The following is a 26,900-nucleotide window of genomic DNA, read 5'->3' as shown; positions in this document are numbered from 1 at the left end:
ATCAGAATGTGTTTAAATATTTAAGCTGTGAGGAATAAGGAGCCAATCAAACAAGGTTTTCTTGAGTCAAAGAAAGAGCAAATTTATTAACCACTAAACCCAAGAAAAATAATAAAAAGGCAACATCAGGCTTTTGGCTCTCATGCAATCATTTGGGCCCATACACACATTCAAGTATCAGAAATGAGGCGTTAGATTCCAAGTGAAAAAAAGGTAAAAGAGTATCTGGTTAAGTGTCCTTTGATTGTCCTTGAGGTATAGATTTTAAACACTGTCCCCAATTTAGTTTAACTGGTTTCTTGGATGTGGTTAGATGTAGATGATTTTGCAATTATCACGAGATCTCAGTTTGCTGGTAGGTTTCTGGTAGAGTTGGCTTCTCAAACCAGGTGATGTTCTTATTCCAAAAGAGAGAGGGGGAGAGAGAGAGAGCAGCCTTCAGCCTGTTTCCTCTGCTGAAGACTTTCTTGACACTGCCTTGGTCACTTGCAATCTCTCTAAAGTGGTTGGGCAGCCTTGCCTTGAAATACTTCACTCATTGTGCAGTTCCAAGAGGTTTTGGGTGTGTCTGTCTGTGGCAGCAATTGTTTCAATATCCAGTACTTTGCATTTTTAATGTCCCTTCCTTGGACAGTTATGAGTTTTGATGGGTATCTGGATTACAGGAAATGTCTCTCCCTTCACACTTCCTTGAGGGTGCTTTGTTTTCTTCTCCCCTTCACCTTGGAATGTGGCCTTCCAGTTTTCAGCAGTTTGCTCTGTCTCAGTTCATATTGCAGAATTTCCAGCCAGTTGAAAAGTCATATTTTCAAAAAACAAAAAGGCATTTCCTTGTGAAAAATAAAATTAAACCTTTGCTGTTATCAACAGAGGAGGTTGAGTAGAAGGGAGCCAGTTTACCCCTTCTCACCTGGTCATAACATTATGCATGTCAAATTAAAAGTTTTATTTTTAAAAAACATTTTCTTTAATTTTCGCTTTCTCAATCTGATCTTTCCTTCCCTCTTTTTAAGTCTCTTTTTGTGCCTAATTTGACATTTAATTCACAAACTCTAATTTACAGTTCCATCTCAATCCTTACACTGTTGATTTCTGAATCCTTCAGTCTAATTGATTAAGAAGATACACATTTTGTTTCTTTGTTGAGCCCTCCCTGACCCTTTTAGTTTAAAGCCTTATTTACAGCTTTCATTTGCTGCACTGGTGCCAGTGCCCCATGTATTGAAACCCCTGCTTGCCACACCACAGTCATGCATTTAAACCTTTAACCTGTTTGTCCCTATGGCAATTTTTGTATGGCTCAGATAGTTATCCAGAGATTATTACCTTTGAGATTCTGGTTTTTGGTTTGTACCCAAGCTTCTCAAACCCCCTGGGCTCTCTAAGATGCCCTTAACACTGGCACCAGGTAGGCAACATAGCTTTTGGGATTCCAGGTCATGGCTGTGGAGTACAATATCTGTCCCCTGACTATACTGTCCCCTACAGGTACCATGCCCTAAGAGGACGTCAGCAGTCATGGTCTTCCATTGGATTGGTCCATGATTATGCTTGGCAAAGTTTGCCATTGCCTTCTGCAGTATGGCTGACCAGGAAACTCTCCCGCTCTTTACCACCTGCAATCAGGGGTATTGGATCAAGTTACAGACTGATAACCTGTTTGGCGACATTATGAATGTACCTTCTGTGGCCTTCATGTCTTGAAGTGGGACTTGAACCCTGAGCCTCTGGCCCAGAGGTACGGACACTACCACTGTGCCACAAGACCACTTGGCCCCCCCCCTACCACTACTGTGTTCCTATTTGCTACCCCCTGGCCCCAGGATGGCATCCTACACCACAGTGACATAGTCAGTTTACCCATCCTCCTTGCGGTCTTTGCTCTCATCCATGCTAGTAGTAGGTAAATCTACCAGCCACCTACTGTACAGTGAGGCTTCAAAGTAATTCACCAATGTGCTCTGTAATTCCAGAATGTTGACAAAATTCTATTTCAAGCAAACTGCTGTCCTGGAAATTGCAGAAGAGTTGGAAATGTTTATTACCAGATATACCTTTTGGAGGTAGGGGAAGAGAATAAGTGATAGTCTATTTTCTAGAATTATATTATCTACTGCCTCTGTGTTGTCAGCTTGTCTGACATCCATTTTTGGATGAACCACAATTTCCTCCTGTTAAGCACTGGGAAAAATGAAACCATCACCTTTAGCCTCTGAACAAGCTCTGTGTACCCTTGCCATTGATTCTATCCCTCTGCCTCTGGTTCATGTTGAAACAGACAGTTCACAAGTTTTGTATTTGACTCAGCTGAGTTTCTGACCTCATTTCCACCCTCATCGTGAGACTGCCCATTTCCACCACCATAATGTCACCCCTCCTTACACTAAGTAAGCTTTGTGTTTTCGAATGCTCAATTGCCCATACCATGTTCTGCACACCATCAGCTCTGTTCTTATTGACTTGCATTGGCACCCGGCCACTCAACGATTTCACTTTAAAATTCTTATCCTCATATTTAAATCCCTTCCTATTTCTGCAATCTCTCTCAGCTCCACAAGCCCTCTCCCCAAGAACTCTCCCTCTTCCTCTGGCTTCTTGTGCATCCCTCCTCTGCCTCCCTCACTGGCAGCTATGGCATTAGTTGCCTAGGCCTCACCCTCTGGAATTCCCTCCCTAAACTGCTTCACCTCCATCTCTTTTTAGACCGTCCATTAAATCCACCTTTTTGACCAATCTTTTGGTCTTTCCCTTTCTAATATCTCCTTTGCCCTGGCATTTATTGCCCATTCCTTATTGCCCTTGAGAAGGTGGTAGTGAGCTGCCTTCCTGAATCACTGCAGTCCATGTGGTGTAAGTACATCCACAGTGCTGTTAGGAAGGGAGTTCCAGGATTTTGACCCAGCGACAGTGAAGGACCGGCGATATATTTCCAAGTCAGGATGGTGAGTGACTTGGAGGGGAACTTGCAGGTGGTGGAGTTCCCATCTACCTGCTGCCTTTGTCCTTCTAGATGGTAGTGGTCGTGGGTTTGGAAAGTGCTGTCTAAGGTGCCTTGGTGAGTTCCTGCAGTGCATCTTGTAGATGGTACACACTGCTGCTACTGTGCAGCGGTGGTGGAGGGAGTGAATGTTTGTGGATGTGGTGCTAATCAAGCAGACTGCTTTTTCCTGGATGGTGTCAAGCTTCTTGAGTGTTGTGGGAGCTGCATTCATCCGGGCAAGTGGGGAGTATTCCATCACACTCCTGACTTGTGCCTTGTGGACAGGCTTTGGGGAGTCAGGAGACGAGTTACTCATTGCACAATTCCTAACTCCTGACCTGCTCTTGTAGCCACAGTATTTATATGGTAGTTCAGTTCAGTTTCTGGTTGTTTGTGTTGTTAAATAACTGAAAATAAACAAACAGATTCAAAGATGCTAATGAGATGAAATAGGAGAATGAGTAAAATGGATAAATGAGAAACATAAGTTACTTTGAAAATAATTTGTTTACACCATAAGACCATAAGACATAGGAGCAGAAATTAGGCCATTCGGTCCATTGAGTCTGCTCCGCCATTCAATCATGGCTGATAAGTTTCTCAACTCCATTCTCCCGCCTTCTCCCCGTAACACATAGGAAATTATGGCAGAATTTCATGACTTCATGGAGTGAAGTGGCAAGATTACTTGGGTTACTTTGTTACGAGAAAAGCTTTATGATCAAAAGTAAACCACAGATAAATTGTTCACATAAATTGGTTTGGGAGCTGCTTGAACTGTCCCTTCTTGGCTAATTTAAAAGAAAAAATAAGACTTCCCATCAATTAGCTGAAAGGAACAAAACAGTTGATTGGCTTTGTAATATAATTGGTTGCAATTTTCCTATTTATTTTGTAACTATGTGCAAAAAAAAAATGAAAGGAAATAAATTATTTTCTGAAGTTCATTTTGTTTTATTTTTGGAAACTATGTCCAGTAACCATTCCCTACTAATTGGTAGATTTGCAATTTCATTATTGACTAAGGGAATTGCAAACTGGAGGGCAAAAGACAGCTGCCACCAGCCTGCCACTTCCCATGTTTCCTCTTAGTAGTTTTTTCTGCATATTTTGGCATATAAAAATCAGTTTAGGTAAAGTGTCAAAAAAATCTGCATAAGTGCCAACACATGGTGCACATGCACATTGTGCTGACTTGTGTAGTTTTGATTTGCATTTTGCTTCTGCCCACTTTATTTTTAATAGATTTTTATTTGACAGAAGAAGAGTGATTTCAATAAAAATCATTAAGTTACAGAGATTGTTGTGGTCGACTATAGGTGATTTTTTTTCATTGTACTTTCTGGAGTACTGCTGTGAAGTCTGCTATACTTTATGATAGGAATTTGACATTTTGTCAGAACAGCATAAATTAAATATACTGATGCCTGTCATATTTTCTTTGCAGTAATTCAGCTTCGCCTGATCAGTCTGCTTCTTGTGTTTCCAGTATAATCATAAAAAGAAACTGATATTTTTGCCACGTCATTGACAAAGCTGATAGTGCAGAGCAATTAACATATCAATGAAATGTGGTAAAAGGAAGCTGTACAACTTGGTTTCATTTTTGTGCTAAACATGTTGAATTAATATTTCATGGTGTTAGATCAAAACACCACAGTGGCAGATTTCCTCTGTTATAACAATTCACAAATTCTTCCTTTATACTCAAGTTTATGATACTATAAATTAGCAGATTTCCTGTTGTGTTGCTCATAGTGAGTTGGAGAATATACCATTTTATAATAATAGGAGTGTTATGCCATGTGCTGTTGGAGCCACCGATTTGCAGTGAATGAATAATTTTTTTTTATTACTTTATTTTGAGATTTTCATCTTTTGAATGGATTTGAGGTCGAATTTGGAAAAATAATTTTTGTTAACCCAATCAGTGGCATTCATTATGCTTAAACAAACAAAAAACACATGGCCTTTATTTATACTTATTCGTTTATCTGTGTGTTTTTTTATCCCATTTTAAAAAAAATACAAGAATATATATGTTCCATTTAGGAGTATGTACCTACTTCTTAATAGTACTGGGGATTTTCATGGGGTTTAGAATTATTAGGAGGTGGTTCTAGGTTTTGTTAGCACTGTGGAAATGGTCTTTGGACTTTGCAGCATTGAGCAGGGGGAGTCATGGGTCTCACAGTACTGTGAAAGGGAAATTTGACAATACTGGGATGGGGATGGATTGTAAGTTTCCAATAGATCTCAGCAAACACTGAATTAATTGTTTTTTTAGTTCTTCCTGAAAAAGTACTGTTTTCTTAAATTAGATATTGGAATTGCACAAATAAATATGCAAATGTGGCCGTTTCACTGAAAACTCTCGAGTAAGTGCATGTTTGTTTTAATATTATGTTATTACTTGTAACCAGTACAAGCCAATCAGCAATTTTTGAATGTCTTCATGGAAGTGGCTGGAAGAGGTAGGTGTTGTGCAAGCAGCCTCCTTGTAAATGGTCAGTTTTCCTGTTAATTGGAATTGCTCTTTAGAAATTCTAACACAATTTAAGAATCCCATTCAAAATGGTTGCCATTTTACCATAATACACAAAAAAATATGATTCACTCAACAGTAAATAGTTAGCATTTCACTCACCTTTTAGCTGCATAACATTTTATATGATGGCAGTCACTAATGAGAGTGTCTCTGTATCTCAACTTGACTAGCTTGCAGAAATAAAAACTAAACTTAGTAGCTTAAAGTTTTACTAAAGTCTTACTCAAATAATTCAACTTTTAATAACGCCATTTCCAAAAACACAAGCTGAAGCATTGTTAAGGGATGTGGGACAAATTCATTTTTGCCTCCTGAGCCTTTAATTGGTGGAACAATTCTTTTCTAAAACCCTCTCAGTTTTTGTTCATTTGGAATTAAAAAGTGTTTGATTCCAGTGAAGCATTACATAGTATTCATATTTGACCATTGAGAGGCAGCCTGTATTTTAAACATATTGTTTAGAGTTTGGCACCTTTTTAGTAACAGATTTAAATGGTAAACATTCAACTATGTTTTTGCACCTTCCAGAAGGCGCAACGATTCAGAAACACTATTTCTGTCTTTTAAACTGTCTGTTTCTTAAGGATCTTATCTTAGTGGAATCAGTCAATAATCTTTGTCTTGCTGATGCTGGGTTTACAGTGACTTATTGAAATGGGTTTGCCCACAAGCATCATGGCAACCGATGGAAGGGAACGAATACTCTTGTGGTTCCCAATGTCAGGTTCCATCTTGATCTACCCACTTGCTCCTTTGGTACTTCCTTCAAGCCACTTAATTCTCTACTACCTCTCCCATTTCTACCAAATGTATTCATTTCTTCTTTGCTGAGATCTCCTCCTTCCTTCCCCATTTTCCTTCTGCATGGAACATCTTCTCATCATTGATTTCAACTTTCAAATAGATTCATCTTGCCTCTTCTCTTCACCTTCATGCTCATTCAGTTTCATCTTCCACATACAATTCCCTACTAATGGCTATTCCCCTGGTCTTATCATCCTTGCTGCCTCTTGAGACATTTATCTTTGATTAAGCCATTTCTGACTATCTCGTTTCTATACACTTTTTGCTGCCTGCTTTGATTCCCTTTACAAGTGCCCTCATCACAGTAGATGACAGATTGTCCTGAACATTTTCACTTGAAGCACCAGATCTGATGAGCTTTCATAATCTCACCTCGATGGCTGCCTGTACTCCAGCCTGCTACCTCGATCATTAACAACTTCACATCTTCTCTTAAATCCTCAAGTGTTTCATCTCAATGATACTTGACTCCTCTTGACTCATTCCTGATTATATAACTGCTTGTCCCAATGCTTTATTGCATTCAGTGGCTCCCTTTTTTGTTTTGTTCTTCCATTTTTATTAACCATAAGGCTGATTTCTCTAACACTTTAACCTCTGTTATCCAGCTAGTGCATGTGCCATCACCTGTTTTAACTCTATCTATCCAGTTGTAGCCAGGAGAGAATCCCCTGCAATGGTTTATTTTCCTGTTACTGCATTGTTAGCTCTGGGGACCCCAAAGATCTCTCATTAGCCCCTTCTTATTGATTGTTTATATGCTGTGTTACTTTCCAGTTAGGGACCTTGTTTTAACCAATAGAACTAGGACAAGATTTCACTTTTTTTTCACTTTTGTATTGTGGATGCCTAGCCTCTTGCTTTTCCAATACTTCCAAGCTAATTCAGCTGATTACTTTTGCAATAAGACACTGTGAGGCCCACTGTATATTCTCCCACTAGTTTCAAATTGGGCAATCTTCCAGCTTCTGTTCCCTCACAAAATTCAAACTGAGATTAAGCCTTACCCACGTTCCACATGGTCAGTAATGATGTTAGCTCTTTGCTCTGCTTAAAGTGCAGCTTATCTAACTGTTAATTGCTCTGGTTACCTTCTCTCAGTGAGATGCATACACCATGAGGTCCAAACTGCAACTAACTCAGCAAAAACGCCTCAATAAAGTGAAAGCAGAGAACCTTCTTAAGCTCCACCTGTTTTCATAATGATGTAGTCTGCACTGGGCTGTGCTCAAACTGACCTTCAGATTAACTACCCCTAGTTTATAAATTCTTCTTTGATCTGATGAAGTGAATGGGTTTTACAATCTTTCAGGGTTTATTGAATGCTTTTAAACTTACTTAGCTCTAACTCTGAAAACAAAAACGCCTCTCTGAACTGCCATTGTTCTTCCAAGCATTGCAGACATTAGATCTCCAGCTCTTTAGCTAAGTAAACACATCTGTTTTATAGCCCTATCTCTTCTGACATTATTAAACAAACATGGGCCACCTTTTGAACTGTAATTTCTTTAGGTTTTCTGGCAGTCTTTAAAACACAACACTTTAATTACCTTATCTTTTTAGCTGTTAGCTGCTTGAGGCAACATGGTCCCAACCTTTCAAGTATAAAGTGAGGGAGGTGGTGGCAGAGTGGTATTGTCATTGGACTAGTAATCCAGTGACACAGGGTAATGCTCTGCGGAAAGCTCAGGTAATGTCCCAGGGCAATACTCTGTGCATCCAGGTTCGAAATTTGAATTCAATAAAAATCTGGAATTAAAAGTCCTTTAGGGAAGGAAATCTGCCGTCTTTGTCTACATGTGACTTCAGACCCTCAGCAATGTGGTTGACGCTTAAGACCACTCAGTTGTATCAAACTGCTACGAAGTCTAAAAAAAAGAAACTGGACGGACCACCCGGCATCGACCTTAGGACCAGAAACAAAACCGCAAACTCAGCCCTGTCAGCCCTGCAAAGTCCTTCTTACTAATATCTGGTGCCAAAATTGGGAGAGCTGTCTCACAGACTAGTCATGCATCAGTCTGATTTAGTCATACTCAGGTAATCACCCAGACACCACCACCACCATTTTCGGGTATGTCCTGTTCCACCGGCAGGACAGACCCAGTAGAGGTGGTGGCATGGTGGTATACAGTTGGGAGGGAGTTGCCTTGGGAGTCAACATCGACTCTGGACCCCATGAAGTCTCATGGCATCAGGTCAAACATGGTCAGCTGGTGAGTCAGTACTGCTCCAAGTTGAACACTATTTGGAGGATACACTGAGGATGGCAAGGGTGCAGAATGTACTTTGGTTGGAGGACTTCATGTCCATCACTAAGAGTGGCTCGGTAGCACAATTACAGACCGAGCTGGGCAAGTCCTAAAGGACATAGCTGCTAGACTGGTTCTGTGGCAGGTGGTGAGGGAACCAACGAGGGAAAAACATACTTGACCCCATTATCACCAACCTGCCAGTCCCAGATGCATCTGTGAAGGACTGTATCAGTAGGAGTGACCACTGCACAATCCTTGTGGAGATGAAGTCTTGTCTTCACATTGAGGACACCCTCCATCATGCCTGGCACTACCACCGTGCTAAATGGGATAGATTTCGAACAGATCTAGCAACCCAAGACTGGGCACCATGAGGCGTTGTAGGCCATCAGCAGCAACAGGATTGTACTCAACCACCATTTGTAACCTCATGGCCTGGCATATCCCCCACTCTACCATTACTATCAAGTTAGGGGACCAACCCTGGTTCAATGAAGAGTGCAGGAGGGCATGCCAGGAACCGCACCAGGCATACCTAAAAATGAGATGTCAACCTGGTGAAGCTGCAGCACAGGACTACTTGCTTGCAAACAGCTTAAGCAGCAAGTGATAGACAGAGCTAAGCAATTATACAACCAATGGATCAGATCCAAACTCTCCGGCCCTGCCACATCCAGTCGTGACTGGTGGTGGACGATTAAACAACTCACTGGAGGAGGAACCTCCACAAATATCCCCATCCTCAATGAGGGGGGAGCCCAGCATTTCAATGCAAAAGATAAGGCTGAAGCATTTGCAAAGATCTTCAGCCACAAGTGCTGAGTGGATGATCCATCTCGGCCTCCTCTGGAGGTCTCCAGCATCACAGATGCCAGCCTTCAGCCAATTAGATTCACTCCATGTGATATCAAGAAAAGGCTGAAGTCACTGGATACTACAAAGGCTTTGGGCCCTGACAATATTCCAGCAATAGTACTGAAGACTTGTGCTCCAGAACTTGCCGAGCCCCTAGTCAAGCTGTTCCACTACAGCTACAATACTGGCATCCCCCCAGCAATGTGGAAAATTGCCCAGGTATGTGCTGTAGACAAAATGCAGGACAAATCCAATCCGGCGAATTACCGCCCCATCAGCCTACTCTCGATCATCAGTAAAGTGATGGAAGGAGTATTCAACTATACTATCAAGCGGCAGTTGCTTAGCAATAACCTACTCACTGACGCTCGGTTTGGGTTCCGCCAGCGTCACTCAGTTCCTGACCTCGTTACAGTCTTGGTTCAAACATGGACAAAAGAGCTGAACCGGTGAGGTGAGAGTGACTGTTCTTGCCACACTCGGTCAAATGTTGCCTTGATGTCATCAAGGAGCCCTAGCAAAACTGGAGTCAATGGAAATCGGGGGAAAACACTCCCTGGTTGAAGTCATACCCAGCAAAAAGGAAGATGGTTGTGATTGTTGGAGGTCAGTCAACTCAGTTGCAGGACATCACTGCTAGAGTTCCTCAGAGTAGTGTCATAGGCCCAACTATCTTCAGCTGCTTCATCAAGGACCTTTCATCATAAGGTCAAAAGTGGGGATGTTCCTTGATGATTGCACAATGTTCAGCACCAATCACGATTCCTCAGATACTGAAGCAGTCCATGTCCATATGCAGCAAGACCTGGATAATAGCCAGGCTTGGGCTGACAAATGGCAAGTAACATTCATGCCACACGTGCCAGGCAATGGCCATCTCCAACAAGAGAGAATCTCACTATTGCCCCATGGCATTTAATGGCATTACCATTGCTGAATCCCCACGATCAACATCCTGGGGGTTACCATCGACCAGAAACTGAACTGGCCTCGCCATATAAATACTGTGGCTGCAGGAGCAGGTCAGAAGCTAGGAATCGTGCAACGAGTAACTCACCTCCTGACTTCCCAAAGGCTGTCCACCATCTACAAGGCACAAGTCAAGAGTCTGATGGAATACTCTCCACTTGCCTGGATGAGTGCAGCTCCAACAACATTCAAGAAGCTTGACACCATACAGCACAAAGCAGCCTGCTTGATTGGCACTCCATCCACAAAAATTCACTCCCTCCACCACCGACATAGTAGCAGCAGTGTGTACTGTCTATAAGTTGCACTGCAGGAACTCACCAAGCCTCTTTAGGTAGCACCTTCCAAACCAACGGCCACTACCATCTAGAAGGACAAGGGCAGCAGGTAGATGGGAACACCACCACCTGAAAGTTCCCTTCCAAGCCACTCACTGTTCTGACTTGGAACTATATCACCGTTTCTCCACTGTCGCTAGATCAAAATCCTGGAACTCCCTCCCTAACAGCACTGTGGATGTACCTACACCACATGGACTGCAGCGATTCAGGAAGACAGCTCACCACCACCTTCTCAAGGGCAATTAAGGATGGGCAATAAATGCTGGCATAGCCAGTGATACCCACATCCCATGAACGAATAATAAAAAAAAAAGCTCCCAGCTTGCGTTAGTTGCATTTATCCCATTTTTTACAGTTAAATTTTAATTTCTCAAACTAAAAATTATGTACTAAAACATAGGAACCATGAATAAATAATCACAACAGCTGTCACACAGTGCCATTATATGAAAGCATGCCAGGTTCTACATTTGTGCTGAAGACAACCTGATCTACCTCATCACCAACTTTCTTGACCCTCCCATTGCCTTTAAGTTGTTAGACTGGCATTCCTGGGTGAAACAAAATTTATGCTGATTTATAATTGGCAAGACTGAAGCCATTGTCCTTGGCCCCCTGTACAACTGCATTCTCTACCCATCATCTCCATCCACTTCTCAAGTCATTATCTCAGGCTGACCCAGACTGATTGCAATTTCAGAATGTCTTCTGTTAACTATTACTGAAATTTCAGTCAGATGAAGTAAGTGATGGTGGAAGTTATTTCTTTTACAGTTGAAGATCAGTGGAAAACTAACAAGCTTTTACAGTAACTAAAATATTTCAGCCTCAATTTTGTGCACAAGTCTCGAGTGAGACTTGAATCTATCACCTCCTGCCTCAAAGACAAGAATGCTAGTGTTGAACCTGGACTTCGGTAGCATAAGAACATTGGAATTCTATGTGTATACATTTTCTTAAATGTCAACAGAAAATGTCAGCAGATATAATAGGTCAGTTAACTCCTGAAGAGAAAGAATAGACTAGCTAGGTTCTGAATGCAATGGTTCAACTTTGGTTCAGATTACCAATATTGGTGATTTTGCGTTTATCTTTGATCAAACATATTTTTTTCACCATTTTGGTTATTTTGTTGATCAGTGCAACTTTAACAAATTTTTATTGCTTTTAAAGTGATTTTTGGAGAGGACGTTGCCTTTGGAGGAGTTTTCCGGTGTACAGTTGGACTCAGGGACAAATATGGTAAGTTATGTATTTTTTCTTAACATGTAAGTGTGTTACCATCTAGTAACCCATCAAGGAGTTTAAATGACATCCACAGCTCTATTTGAATCGTTATCCTTCATTTTTCTTATTTAGGATTATACATTTACAAATATCCAATTTTAGAATAATCGGACAAAACTTGGTAGGAAGGCTTAATGTGACTTAATGACAAACTATTGGGGAGGTTTTGAGACTGCATTCCTGTCAATGGTTTTTCTAGCCATATCTTCCCCAGAGTCTATTGCTGGGTGACCAAACCTAAAAGGTGCGCCATTTCAATATGCCAATCAGGATCCTTCGATGTACGTGGATTATGATTGCCAGTTTAGGACAATGCTTGCAGTCTGAATATGAATACAGTAACTTGGGCCATTGTTGCATTGGGTCCCCCCATCTTACTTTTGAGAACTCCCTCTTGCACCAACCAAACCCTTCTTCCAGCCTGGATTACTGGTGGGGCCACCTGATACTTTTGTAGGCCTGGAATTGGCAGGCTTGCCCCAAAGAGCTTGTTTTCTTCCTTCAGCCTGCTGGCCCTATGCTGACTGGCCTCGGCCCTCCCCTGTTGGGACTGTCGGGCAGCTGACGGGTGCGCTCCTCTGGCCAGTGCATGCAGTTGAAGTCTGCTGTCATATGTTTATCATATAACTGCATTCAAATTGATCCAAGTTTTAAATATGATGCACAGTAGGCGTTGGATGATGACGAGACTTTTCATTAAATTCAGATTGATTATCCAATTCAGTAAAGAACGGCAAATTAAATTTAATTGAAAGGACCTGACCTGACAGTCAGTTTCTCATTTGTGGATCTGAATATTGTGGAGATGCAATTAGTATGGTGGGATACACAGGACATTGGAATATTTAATGCCTACATAGGTAATTCCCTGGTTAGATTGCCCTACAGTATGACAATAAATACATTTAAAAAGTAATTAATTGGCTATGAAGTGATTTTGGATGTTCTGAGGTGGTGATGGGTACTATATAAATGCATGTTTGTTCTTTTCTTGGTGTGCTAGAATTTGTAGTAAATGAAGAGAAAATTTAGCTTACTCTTGTGCAATTCTGATCCCATACTTCAAAAGGAATATGTGTACTTTGGAAAGAATGCAGAGAAGAGGAAGAAAACATGTAAGGGGATGAGTACAATGGTGGTTTAGAGAAGCTTAAGAGAAGATATTCGGTTTAAAATGTTTTCCATATACTGTACTTGAATGCTAAAAATGTTGTATTGAGAAAAAGCTAGTGGCGTGAATTATTTAAACATTTCTGTACTGTTTTCCTTTACAGTCTGCAGAAATTTTGGTTGAGTTTGACTTGGTGGGAAACTTGGTGAAATTACAATCACTTGGGAAGCAGTGCTAAACAAACTGATGGAACTGCAGGCTGACAAGCCTTCAGGTTCTGATGGACTTCATCCTAGGGTCTTAAAATAAGTGGCTAATGAGGTAGCAGATGCATTGGTGTTAATTTTCCAAAATTCACTAGATTCTGGAAAGGTTCCATCAGACTGGAAAGTAGCAATTATAACCCCTCTATTCAAGAAGGGAGGGAGACAGAAAACAGGAAACTGTAGGCCAGTTAGCTTGATGACTGTTGTGGGGAAGATGTTAGAATTGATCATTAAGGAAGTTATAGCTGGGCGCTTAGAGAAACTCAAGGTAATTGGGATGACTGAGCGTGGTTTTGTGAAAAGTAAATCATGTTTAACCAATTTATTGGAGGTCTTTAAAGGAGTAACATGCGCTGTGGATAAAGGGGAGCCTGTAGGCGTGTTGCACTTGGATTTCCAGAAGGCATTTGATAAGGTACCACATCAAAGGTTGTTGCGGAACATAAAAGCCCATGGCGTTGGGGGTAACATATTAGTATGGATAGAAGATTGACTGGCTGGCAGAAAACAGTATGCATAAACGGGTCTTTTTCTGATTGGCAGGATGTGATGAGTGGAGCCCCGCAGGGCTCTGTGCTGGGAACTCAACATTTTACAATTCACATCAATGACTTAGACGAGGGGAGTGAAGGCATGGTAGCTAAATTTGCAGATGACACAAGATAGGTAAGTTAAGTATGTTGTGAAGAGGACTTAAGGAGGTTGCAGATGGATATAGATAGGTTGAGTGAGTGGTCAAAAATCTGGCAGATGGAATATGATGTCGGAAAATGTGAAGTTGTTCACTTTGGTAGGAAGAATAGAAAAGAGTACTGCTTAAAAGGAAAACAGCTGCAGAGTTCCGAGGTCCAGAGGGATCTTTGTGTTCTCATGCATGAGTCTCAACAAGTTATTATGCAGGTACAGCAAATGATTAAGAAGGCTAATGTAATGCTATCCTTTATTACGAGAGGATTTGAACATGAAAGTAAGGATGTTATGCTTCAGTTATACAGGCATTGGTGAGACCAAATCTCGAATATTGTGTGCAGTTTTGGCCTCCTTATTTAAGGAAGGATGTAAATGTGTTGGAGGCGGTTCAGAGGAGGTTTACTAGATTGATACCTGGAATGAGCACGTTGTCTTATGAGGATAGGTTGGACAGGCTGGACTTGTTTCCACTGGAGTTTAGAAGAGTGAGGAGTGATTTGATTGAAGTACATCAGATCCTGAATGGCCTCGGCAAGGCGGATGTGGAAAGGATGTTTCCTCTTCTGGCTGAGTCCAGAACCAGGGAGCACTGGTTTAAGATTAGGGGTCGCCCTTATAGGACAGAGATGAGGAGGAATTTTTTCTCTGAGGGTTGTGCGACTTTGGAACTCTGCCTCAGAAGGCGGTGGAGGCAGGGTCACTGAATAATTTTAAGGCAGCGGTAGATAGATTCTTGTTAGACAAGGGGATCAAAGGTTATTGGGGGTAGATGTCAATGTGGAATGATCTTATTAAGGCAGGGTCGCGAGACTGAATAGCTACTTCTGTTCCTATTTTGTTTGTGCGTATGATACAGCATTGGCAAAAATGGAATCATAGAATTATAGAAATTTACAGTACAGAAGAAAGCTATTCGGCCCATCGGCTGATAAGCCACCCATCTAGCATAGTCCCACTTTCCGGCTCTAGGTCCGTAGCCTTGCGGGTTATGGGACTTCAAGTGCATGTCCAAGTACTTTTTAAATGTTGTGAGGGTTTCTACCTCTGCATTTCAGGCAGAGTTCCAGGTCCTCACCAGCCTTTTGTGAAAAATATTCTTCTCAAATCCCCTCTAAACATCTTACCTCTTACCATAAAATGAGGATTATGGACCCCTCAAGTAAGGGAAATAGTCCTGCTCTACCTACTCTATCTAGACTCCTCATTTTATACACTTCAATTAGACCTCCTCTCAACCTCCCCTGTTCCAAAGAAAACAACCCATGTCTATCCAATCTTTCCTCATAACTGATATTCTTCAGTCCAGGCAATATCATCGTAAACCTCCTCTGAACCCTCTCTCGTGCAATCACACCTTTCCTATAGTGTGGTGACCAGAAATGCACACAGCAACTAGTGTTTTATACACTTCCAGCATGACCTCCCTGCTCCCATGTTCTTTGCCTTGGCTGATAAAGATAGGAATGCCGCATGCTTTCTTGACCATCTTGTCAACTAGTCCAGTCATCTCAAGGATCTGTGGACATGCACTTCAAGATCCTTCTGTTCAAGATACTTCTCAGTATCTTACCATTTATTATTTATTCACTTGCCATGTAAGCCTTCCCCAAAAGTATTACCTTATGCTTCTTTGGATTGAACTCCATATGTCACTGTTCTGCCTGCTGACTAGTCCATTGATACCTTGCAGCAGTCTCAGCTTTATTGTCAACCACCCAACCAATTTTTGTATTATGCAAACTATTTTAATCATATCCCCTACATTTAAAGTCCAAACCATTTATATATGTCATAAAAAGCAAGAGACCTAGTATTGAGCCCTGCGGAACGCCACTTGAGGCGGCTAGGGGGAGTTGGGAAAATTCCCGGCTCAGCCCGCTGTCTCGGGAGAAAATGCCTGCCGAGGCAGGATCTCCTTTGCTGAGTGTGAGCTGGAGTCGGGCTAGCCAGCCTGGGAAGAAATGCGGAGGCAGGCTGTTTAAAAGACCTGCCTCGGGGCTGTGGGACTGTGTCCCAGTGAAAAAACAGAAAGGCCACCCAGCCCTCACCCCTCACACCCCTCCATCTTCCATACACTCCCTATGCCTCATCCATGCCACCTCATGCCCTCCACCCTCCTCCTCAGGCCCCTCATGCCCCCATGTCAAGCTCTGCCCTTCCACCCACCTCCCTATAGCCCTTCATGCCCCCTATGGCAAGTCCTGCCCTACCTCCCACCCCTAAGCCAAACTCTGGCACTTCCATCCCCATTGACCCACTGTACACTGTCTTGAACCAATGAACACCAGAGCGTAAAGTGGGTGTGTAGAAAAAAGGCAAACGAATAAAAATGTCAATCATCCAGCCCCTTTGAAGTTTCAGAAAGCACAAACGCTCAAAACCACTTGAGTTACCTAATGTAATATTGTGAAATTGATTGCAGAGATGAGAGAGCCTGAACTGTCAATCAAGCCATGTTTCCTTTGGAGCACAGAATACTTTTTTTCAAACTTAGAAAGTGACCAAAGGATTACATTTTCTTAAAGCTTTTCATTAAACATCTCACTTTACATTGTGATGTTCATTGGTTCTGAAAAGGAGACAGTGGGCCAATTAAATAGTTAATGCGTTGGTTTTAATTTTCCAAAATTTCCTAAATTCAGGGAAGGTTCCATTAGATTGGGAGATAAATGTAACTCCTTTATTCAAAGAGGGAGGGAGACAGAAAGCAGGAAACTACAGGCCAGTTAGCTTAACATCTGTTAGAGGGAAAATGTTAGAAGCTATTATTAAAGATGTTATAGCAGGGCACTTAAAAAATTCAAGGCAATCAGGCAGAGTCAACATGGTTGTGCTGTGGATAAAGGTGAATGTACTGTACTTAGATTTCCAGAAGGCATTTGATAAGGTGCCAAATCAAAGGTTATTGCCGAAAATAAAAGCCCATGGGGTAGGGGGTAATATATTGACATGGATAGAAGATTGGCTGGCTAAAAGGAAACATAGAGTAGGCATAAATGTGTCTTTTTCTGGTTGGCAGGATGTGACGAGTGGTATGCTACAGGGATCAGTGCTGAGGCCTCAACTTTTTTACAATTTATATAAATGACTTGGATGTAGAGACAAATGGTATGGCTGCTGAATTTGCTGATGACACAAAGGTAGGAAAGTAAGTTGTAAGGAGGACGTAAGGAGGCTACAAAGTGACATAGATAGGTTAAGTGAGTCGACAAAGACGTGGCAAATGGACTATAATGTGGGCAAATGTGAAATTGTCCCATTTTGGCAGGAAGCATAAAAAGAAGCATATTATCTAAATGGTGAGAGATTGCAGAGCTAGTCCCAGTGCATGAATCACAAAAGGTTAGTATGCAGGTAAAGCAGGTAATTAGGAAAGCTAATAGAATGTTATCATTTATTGTGAGGGGAATTGAATAACAAAGTAGGGAGGTTATGCTTCAGTTTTACAGGGCACCGGTGAGACCACATCTGGAATATTGTGTACAGTACTGGCCTCCTTATTTAAGGAAAGATGTAAATACGTTAGAAACAGTTCAGAGAAGGTTTACTAGGCTCCAACCAGGCATGGGCGGGTTGTCTTATGAGGAAAGGTTGTACAGGTTAGACTCGTATCCACTGAAGTTCAGAATAGTAAGAGGTGACTTGATCGAAACCTTTAAGATCCTGAGGGGTCTTGACAGGGTGGATGTAGAAAGGCTGTTTCCTGTTGTGGGAGAATTTAGAACTAGGGGTCACAGTTTAAAAATAAAGGATCGCTCATTTAAGACAGAGATAAGGAGAAATTTTTTCTCTCGGAGGGTTGTTGACTCGGTGAGTTTTTGGAACTATTCCTCAAAAGGCAGTGAAAGCAGAGTTTTTGAATATTTTTAAGGCAGAGCTAGATAGATCCTTGATTAACAAGCGGATGAAAGGTAGACGGGAAGTTACAATCAGATCAGCCATGATCTTATTGAATAGCGGACTCCTGCTCCTAGTCCATATGTTCGTATGTAATGGGCATGTGGACATGAGAGGACCTAGAGAGTGGGTGGAAGGGCAGAGCTAGGCATAGGGGGCATGATGGGGCCTGAGGGGGTGGGTGGGGGATTGTAACTTGGCATAGGAGGCATGATGGGGACCTTTTGAACTTCCCTTTTATACGGTCCCCTCATGCATAGTAGGAGTCATGACTCCTGTAAGGGGCCTTGATCCACAACTCTTTAAAAGCTGGCCCGACCCCATGACAATTGCGGAAGTCTAGGAGATACCTATGTCCGTAATGGAGCTGGCCAGGTCGGGAGTGCCGGATGCAGGCTTCTGACAGGAAGCAGCCCATACCCTTTAAAGGCACTCTTAAAAATTGCACAGCCCGGGAATGGGGTCGAGAATCATGCGATCGGGACCCGCTCGCCATTTTTGAAGGGTTCCCAAGACTTGGTGAAAATCCCCTTCTGAGCCAATTTTGGATGCAACTTGCAACTTTGTCATGAGCTTTTACTTTCGTGACGAGTTTACCATGCGAGGCCTTATCAAAAACCTTGCTAAAATTCATATCGATACATCAAATGAGCAAATTTTGGGTGCAACTTGTAACTTTGTCATGAGCTTTTACTTTCGTGACGAGTTTACCATGTGGGGCCTTTTCAAAAACCTTGCTAAAATTCATATACATCAAATGAGCTACCCTCTTCAACCCTCCTTGTTAACTCCTCAAAAGATTCAATTGTATTAGTCAGGTGCCACCTTTGCTTAACAAATCTGTGCTGAGATTGTCTTTGATTAATCTGTGTCTTTCTAAAAGAAGATTTATCTTGTCCCTCAGAATTTTTCCAATTGTTTTCCCACCACCAAAGTTAGGCTGACTGGCCTCTAATTGCTCAGTATATCCCTTTTTAAACAATAGTATAATGTTAGTTGTCCTTCAGTCTTCTGGCACCACACCAGCAGAGAAGGTTGGAAAATGATGGTCAGAGCCTCCACTGTTTTCTTAACTTAAAGTCTTAATTTGTTTGGGAGTGTGAAACCTCCCCTAGACATTTCCTTACACTTGACCAGTGCTGTTCTGAATCATTCTGTCTGGGGGGAAGTTCAGCCTGACTGAATATTCCTTCATTCAGTCCCAGAAACTATTGAAACCTTGTTTCTAGGGGAAATACAATTTGTGACTGTTAGTCTGCTACTTCAAAGGCTGGCAATGCAGAAATTTTTGTTGGCTGAGCTCTGTGCTGAAGAATATAAAGAAATTGGCTTTCCTCTGTTTGTCCTCTATGTTTCCTTTGAAGAATGCACTGTTACTTGTGGTTATTGTGTTGGAACATGTCTATTAAATATTTTGTACGAACACTCTGTACTGAACGCAGTATTTTAAAATTAAGGAGCCCGTTTAATGTTGCTAGGCCATATATCTACCTATGGCCAAAATTGTTGGTGGACAATTTGCTCCAAGGTAAGAGATGTTCTTGCTCAGGTCAGTGTTGTTCTTCAGCAAACACATTGAACAAGAATTAACCAGTTAATGATTTCTGATCAGTGGCTTGCTATAGCAAGCAATTTAAAGATTGCATCATCATCTTGCTATTTATTGTGTTTTGTAGGTGCAATTTTATTGGATTTCTACCAATTGCACAGCCCGGGAATGGGGTCGGGTCTTGATTGTGGTATTCCTGACCCCATTCCCGGCTGTGAGCAATGAGGTGGGTGTTAAGAGGCTTTAAGGTGATTTAGACAGGTTGAGTGAGTGGGCAAATACATGGCAGATACAGTAGAGCGTGGCTAAGTGTGAAGTTATCCACCTTGGTAGGAAAAACAGAATGGCAGAGTATTATTTAAATGGTGAGAAATTGGGAAGTGTTGATGTACAAAAAGGACCTGGGTGTCCTTGTACCAATCACTGAAAGCAAGCATGCAGGTGCAGCAAGCAGTTAAGAAGGCAAATGGGAACGTTGGCCTTCATTGCGAGAGGACTTGACTACAGGAGCAAGGATGTCTTACTGCCGCTGTACAGGGCCTTGGTGAGACCACAAATGGAGTATTATGTGCAGTTTTGGCCTCCTTACTTAAGAAAAGATATACTTGCCATAGAGGGAGTGCAGCAAAGGTTCATCAGACTGATTCCTGGGATGGCAGGATTGTCGTATGAGGAGAGATTGGGCTGACTAGGTCTGTGTTCACTAGAGTTTAGAAGAATGAGAGAAGATCTCATTGAAACGTATAAAATTCTGACAGGGATGGACAGGCTGGATGCAGGGATGATATTTCCTCTGGCTGGGGGGGGGTGTTCTAGAACAAGGGGCCACAGTCTCAGGATACGGGGTAGGCCATTTAGGACTGAGATGAGGAGAAACTTCTTCATTCAGAGGTTGATGAACCTATCACAGAATCACAGTGCTGAAGAGGCCCTTCGGCCCATCGAGTTGGCACTGACACGTGAGAAACACCTGACCTACCTACCTAATCCCATTTACCAGCACTTGGCCCATAGCCTTGAATGTTATGATGTGCCAAGTGCTCATTCCATACTTTTTGTACTTTTTAAAGGATGTGAGGCAACCTGCCTCCACCGCCCTCCCAGGCAGTGCACTCCAGACCGTCACCACCCTCTGGGTAAAAAAGTTTTTCCTCACATTCCCCCCAAACCTCCTGCCCCTCACCTTGAATTTGTGTCCCCTCGTGACTGACCCTTCAACTAAGAGGAACAGCTGCCCCCTATCCACCCTGCCCATGCCCCTCATAATCTTGTACACCTCGATCAGATCGCCCCTCAGTCTTCTCTGCTCCAACAAAAACAACCCAAGTCTATCCAACCTCTCTTCATAACTTAAATGTTTCAACCCAGGCAACATCCTGGTCCTGGAACCCCTTCCAGTGCAATCATATCCTTCCTATGATGCGGTGACCAGAACTGCACACAGTACTCCAGCTGTGGCCTCACCAAGGTTCTATACAACTCCAACATGACCTCCCTACTTTTGTAATCTATGCCTCGATTGATAAAGGCAAGTTTCCCATTTGCCTTTTTCACCACCCCACTAACATGCCCCTCCGTCTTCAGAGATCTATGGACACACACGCCAAGGTCCCTTTGTTCTTCAGAACTTCCTAGTGTCATGCTGTTCATTGAATACTTCCTTGTCAAATTACTTCTTCCAAAGTGTATCACCTCACACTTTTCAGGGTTAAATTCCATCTGCCACTTATCTGCCCATTTGACCATCCTGTCTATATCATCCTATAGCCCAAGACACTCAACCTCACTGTTAACCACCTGGCCAATCTTTGTGTCATCTGCAAACTTACTAATCTTACCTCCCACATAGTCATCTATGTTGTTTATATAAACGACGAATAATAGGGGACCGAGCACACATCCCTGTGGTAGGCCACTGGACACTGGCTTCCAATCACGAAAACATCCTTCTGTTATCACCCTTTGTCTCCTACAACTAAGCCAATTTTGAATCCACTTCATCAAATTACCCTGTATCCCATGTGCATTTGCCTTCTTTATTAGTCTCTAATGTGAGACCTTGTCAAAGGCTTTGCTGAAATCCATATAAACTACATCAGCTGCACTACCCTCATCTACACACCTGGTCACCATCTCAAAAAATTCAGTCAAACCTATGGAATTCTCTACCATAGAAGGCTGTGGAGGCCAAGTCATGGAATATATTTAAGAAAGAAATGGATAGATTTCTAGACTCTAAAGGCACCAGGGGATATGGGGAGAGCACAGGAGTATGGCGTTGAGATGGAGGATCAGCCATGATCATATTGAATGGTGGAGCAGGCTCGAACGGCCGTACCCCTACTCCTATTTTATATGTTTCTGTAAACCTGTGCATGTTATGTAATTGATATAATAAAGTGATAACTTTGTATTCGTGATGCAAGATTATGTGAAAATTTAAAGTAATACATCAGCATTGTTTTGCAAGTTTTATAAACAGTTATTGTAGCCATGCAAGTATATGGCTTCCCTTTCTCAACTGTGCACCTTTAAAGCGGTGTCTTCATTGCATTGAATTGTTTTAGAAGCTGGAATATTTTACAGTGGTGCACTGCTTCATTGCCTGATGGGAATGGGAATGAAGGGTGCACACCATTAAAGGAAGTTGCAAATTTCAATCAGATATTAGTGGGAAATACCAAACAGAGATGTATTCTTTCCCAAAGAATAGAAGGAAAAATTGGAAACTTGCAACCAAGTTCTCTGTGGTACACTTGGCAATATGATCTGGCTCATTCATGGGACCTAGAGGATTGTATGAGTAATTGGATGCTGTGATTTTTATTCCTGCTGGTACATGATGCCAGTGCCTGAAGGATAGTGGTGATTATAGCCATACAAGCACTGGAAAGTTTATATGTACCCTGTATAGGTTAAGCTAAGTGTGGTTTGAGAAGATTAAACTCCAGCTGTATCTTGTGCGTAGTTGAGGGTCCCTCGGTGTTGTCACTCTGTGCTTTAAACATCCAGACTTAATGGGCTGTGCATCTCTGTGCAGTGTGCACAGGCAGACATAAACTTGACACCCTTTTCTCAGTATCTTAGTTTCAAACCTTGTAAACGTGATCATTTTCTGATTGATGATAGTGGCAGTTATCTGCTTGATCCAATTGAAAATCTATATTTTCAGTATGTTAACAGTAATGATGGAATGCTTATCATGCACCTGAATGGGTGCAGCTGCAACAGCACATAAGCTCAACACCCACCAGGAGAGAGTATTCTGCCTTAATTGGTGCCATTGCCAATAGATTCAATATCCACACCCTCCAGCTGCATTGCACGAGAGGGTGCAGCAATTTAACAGACTTATTTTGATAGCACTTCTCAGTTCAATGATCTCTACCACCAAGGAGGAGAAGAGCAGCAATATTATGCTCATCACCTGCAACTTCCCCTCCAATTCACACACCTTTCTGTCTTGGATACTTAACACCATTCATCACTATTGGGTCAAAATACCACAATTCCCTAGCTGGAATCATTGTGGAGCACCATGAGCTTAAGGACAGCTCAAGGAGAAGGCCCACCACCAGCTTTTCAGGATAAGATGGGATAGGTAATAAAAATGCAGCGTTATCAACATTGCTCACTTTCCAGGAACAAATAAATGGAAAAAAATAATTTTCTATAATTTCTTCAGCCGCCTTTGCAGTAAGAAAATAGTCCTGGAACTCAATTCTGTAATCATAACTGTATTTCAAAGTCTCTTTTTAACTTGCTCTCCTCTAAGGAGAACATCGCCAACTTCTCTAGTCTCTCAGCATAACTGAAGTCCCTCATCTCTGGCATAAAAACAGAAAATGCTGAAAACACTTGAGGTTGGCAGCAACTGTGGAGGGAGAATCAGAATTTATGTTTCTGGTCTTTGACCTTTCATCAGTTCTGATTGTTGATCTTTGCACTCAAACCCTGGAGAGTGACTTGAACCTGGAACCTTGTAACTCAGGGGCAAGCGTGCTACCAACTGAGCCACTGCTGACACTCAAATCCCAGATATCTCTCTTCCTGCAGCCCTTTAAAACTGTTTAATTAGTTTATCTTGCCTTTCATTCTTCCTATTGAAATTTATCACCACTCCACTCTGCGATACAGTTCATCTGCCACGTGCCTGCCCATCTTACCAACTTGTGTCCCCCTGAAGTCTGATAATATCTTTCTCATTGCTGATGATGTTAAACTCGGACGTGTAGTAAGCAAACTTTAAAATTATGCCCTGTCCTATCCTGATCAGTGATATGTATCAAAAAGCAGTAGTCCTAATACCGACTCTTGAGGCGCACCACTGATTACCTCCCTCATGCCTGAAAAGCAACCGTTCATCACTACCTTCTGTTTTCTGACCCTTAATGAATTTTGCATCATGCTACACAATATCAACCGTACTAGCCCCACCTGCCCTCTGCAATACTTCATAGAAGAACCTGATCAAGTCAGTCAAACACTATTGCCTTTAACAAATCTATGCTAACTTTTATCTATTAGCCATACTCTTCCAAATGTCAATTAATTTTGTTTCGGATTATTGAATGGTGAGCAGGTTTGAAGGACTAAATGACCACCTTCTTTTCCTAAGTTACAAGCAGAAATCATTCTGCGGTCAGTAGCTTGCTAGCGTCATGGAAGTAGCATGTGCCTTCTTATGATGGGAGGTTTGCATACTTCACTGTGTAACTACTTGAAAATTAAATCTCCTTTGTGGATTGAATGTATGATCATCATTGTCAACCAGTCATGGTCAGTGAAATCCTCTAATGGCCACAGAATGTGAGGGATTAATTGGCACTTGAGCTGAATCATGATTTTTATCAATTTAGCAGAATGCATTTGGGAGAATCTGGAATGTGAATATAGTCACAAAAAAACCCTTTTATGTTTGAAATGCAAAGACAAAAAACAGCACTTGAAAAGGGTATGCTGCTTCTACTCAGCGAGGCAACACAAATTATAAGTCCACAGTGAAGGCACTTAATTTGATGGACAAATTTACAATGTGAATTGGTACGTTGAATAACCTCTTGGAGAATTGAACTTACCACATTAACTTACTGGAATCTTGTTTTTCTTTCTAACTTAAAGAAAGAATCATAATTCATTTGTTAGCTAAGAGTAAAGTAAGGCTTCTGTTTGAAATAATTGACTAAGTTCCACAACTGTCACCTTCGCACAGCGTGCTCGAGTTTTTAACAGTGTTCAGGAAACTCAGTTAGGTGTGATATTTCTTACTTGAACAAAAGCTGGCACTAGAGCCCTGCAAAATCAAAGCCCCTATTCAGTCACTTACTGTTTCATTGTTCGCGTCCTTCTATCTACGAAAAATGACGGGGTTTCTTCATATGGCGCACCTCACCTCTAGAGTTCAGCCCTTTTGTCCATGTTGGAACCAGGCTGTAATGAGGTCAGGAGCTGAGTGTCACTGGCAGAACCCAAATTGAGCATCTGAGCAGGTTATTGCTAAGCCAGTGCCGCTTGATAGCACTGTTGATGCCCCTTTCATCACTTTATTGGTGATTGAGAGTAGACTGATGCTGGAGGAAGAATGTATAATGAAGTTCAGGTTTGGGAGTAGTTCCTTCTTTAATAATATCTGGGGTGTCGCTGTGGTTCTCATTGGAATAGGGTGAAGTCCTGTTTCATGTCGCTAATTGAAAATTAAATGTTCAATCAGCCTTCTCCTGTGACACAAAGCTGAAATGCATCCAGTTTCTCCCTGGAGAACATTTCATAGACCTGTGGCCACTGAGTCCATCTGGACCCAAGGGATAGAATGACAAAATACCTAAGTGCTTTCTGTATCGATATATTAATGTGTTTACATGAGCCTATAGTTTTGAGTCGCAGTTCAGTGGTTAGGTGGATTCAATCCTGATGGAGGTAAATGTAGACAAGATTGGAACATTTAGTCAGACAGGAGATAATCACTGTACAAGATGCACTTTGTGTAGCTGACAGCATTGATGGACCTGTTTCGAAAGCAGCTCTTGAACTAAATAATGATGAAAGAAACTGAACAAATAGGCCCTGATTTTAACCAGTCCTCATCATGTATAGCAGTTAATGGACTACCTGGATACCTCAGATTGTGTGCCCATGTTTTGCTAACGGAGGTGAATTTCAGAGGGGAACAAAATGTTTCATTATATGTCAGCTTAACTCAGTGTGAGCCTCCGAGTCAAAAGTCTGTAATTCATGTGCATCCTAGGATTTGAACATATAACCTAAACTGATACTTTAGTGAAGCACTGAGGAAATGCCGTACTATTGGAGGTGTCCTTTTTCAGATGAAATGTTAAGCTGAGGCCCTGTCTGCCTGTTGATTTGGACTTGAAAAAGCTCATTATTATGTTTAGTTCAGCTCATATTGGATTGGGTCCAAATAACTAACAATCAGGAAAATCATTTTGACTTGGTACCTAGAATCCAAAATTATCAGGCTTCTGATATATCACATTAGGTTTGAGACAAATTTTATTAACACATTCTGAAGAAAAAGTGGGATGTAGTAAAATAGCCACTTCTCACACTGTGGGTTCTTAGCTAATAGGCTATCTAAGGTGCTATGTGGGAGGCTTGTGGTTCTAAATAATATGTTTGAGTTGCATTTCAGTTTACCAATTCCTGCCAGAGTTGGGGAGAATAGTGGTCACCTTTGGCTTTGTGTGTATCTGGAACAGAGAGAGTCTGAGAAGCTTGCATTTGAAACTGCTATAGAGGGAGAGATCTTTTCTTGTAGTGTGGATTAATTTGCTAATTAGCTTGCTAGTGGGTGGCATGCTTTGCTAATTTATATTTTCTGAGGGATGTTATGAAATAGATTCAAATTCATTGAATCTGTTCTGATTGTTCATGCATTACATATAAAATAAATCAGCTTATTGGTTTACAGTTATCTACATCTCAGTGAATTTTTTCATCTGCCTTCTGCAAGATAGGAGAATAGGATTAAGGGGTGAGATCAATGTCGAATACATCACTGATGGTTTCATTTCTTATGATTTCTGAATTGTATATTCTATGTTCCTTAAGTCAAAGGGGCATAGACTTTAAAGGATATGCCGGCTGACTGATTTAGCTGTCCACTGCCTGATCTGGCTAGGCCAAGTAAAGCATTATCAGGACTTGCTCATGATTGCTAAAGCTGCTCGTCCTGGAATGCAAAGATACACCCTGGCTAATTTTCTCTACTGCAAACTGTCGTCTGAACAATTCTCCCCCGTCTCCCCCACCCTCACCTCCCAACAATAAGTATCAGGAGCTCATGGACTTCTATGTTATTGAGATCAAAACTACCTGATCAGCTGCCGCA

The 26,900-nt window shown here is 41.8% G+C and overlaps 1 protein-coding gene across 3 annotated transcripts in view; it reads left to right on the top strand.

Moving 5' to 3' along the window:
• bckdhb (branched chain keto acid dehydrogenase E1 subunit beta) overlaps nt 1-26,900 on the top strand; it is a 370,867-nt gene that overhangs the window by 9,762 nt on the left and 334,205 nt on the right. For 2 of the 3 annotated variants that reach the window (XR_013576645.1, XM_078542455.1), the window contains exon 3: nt 11,926-11,994. The exons of the other annotated variant lie outside the window; for it this stretch is intronic. Coding sequence is in view for 1 of the 2 variants with exons in the window: in XM_078542455.1 (XP_078398581.1) it covers nt 11,926-11,994 (69 nt within the window). In the remaining variant the exon portion in view is untranslated. The remainder of the gene's footprint in view (nt 1-11,925; nt 11,995-26,900) is intronic. 3 annotated transcript variants of the gene reach the window in all.

Source organism: Cetorhinus maximus, chromosome 5 (assembly GCF_964194155.1).
Source record: "Cetorhinus maximus chromosome 5, sCetMax3.hap1.1, whole genome shotgun sequence".
Lineage (NCBI taxonomy): Eukaryota > Metazoa > Chordata > Chondrichthyes > Lamniformes > Cetorhinidae > Cetorhinus > Cetorhinus maximus.
Note: the sequence above shows the minus strand (reverse complement) of the source record. Positions and strands in the feature narration are given on the sequence as shown.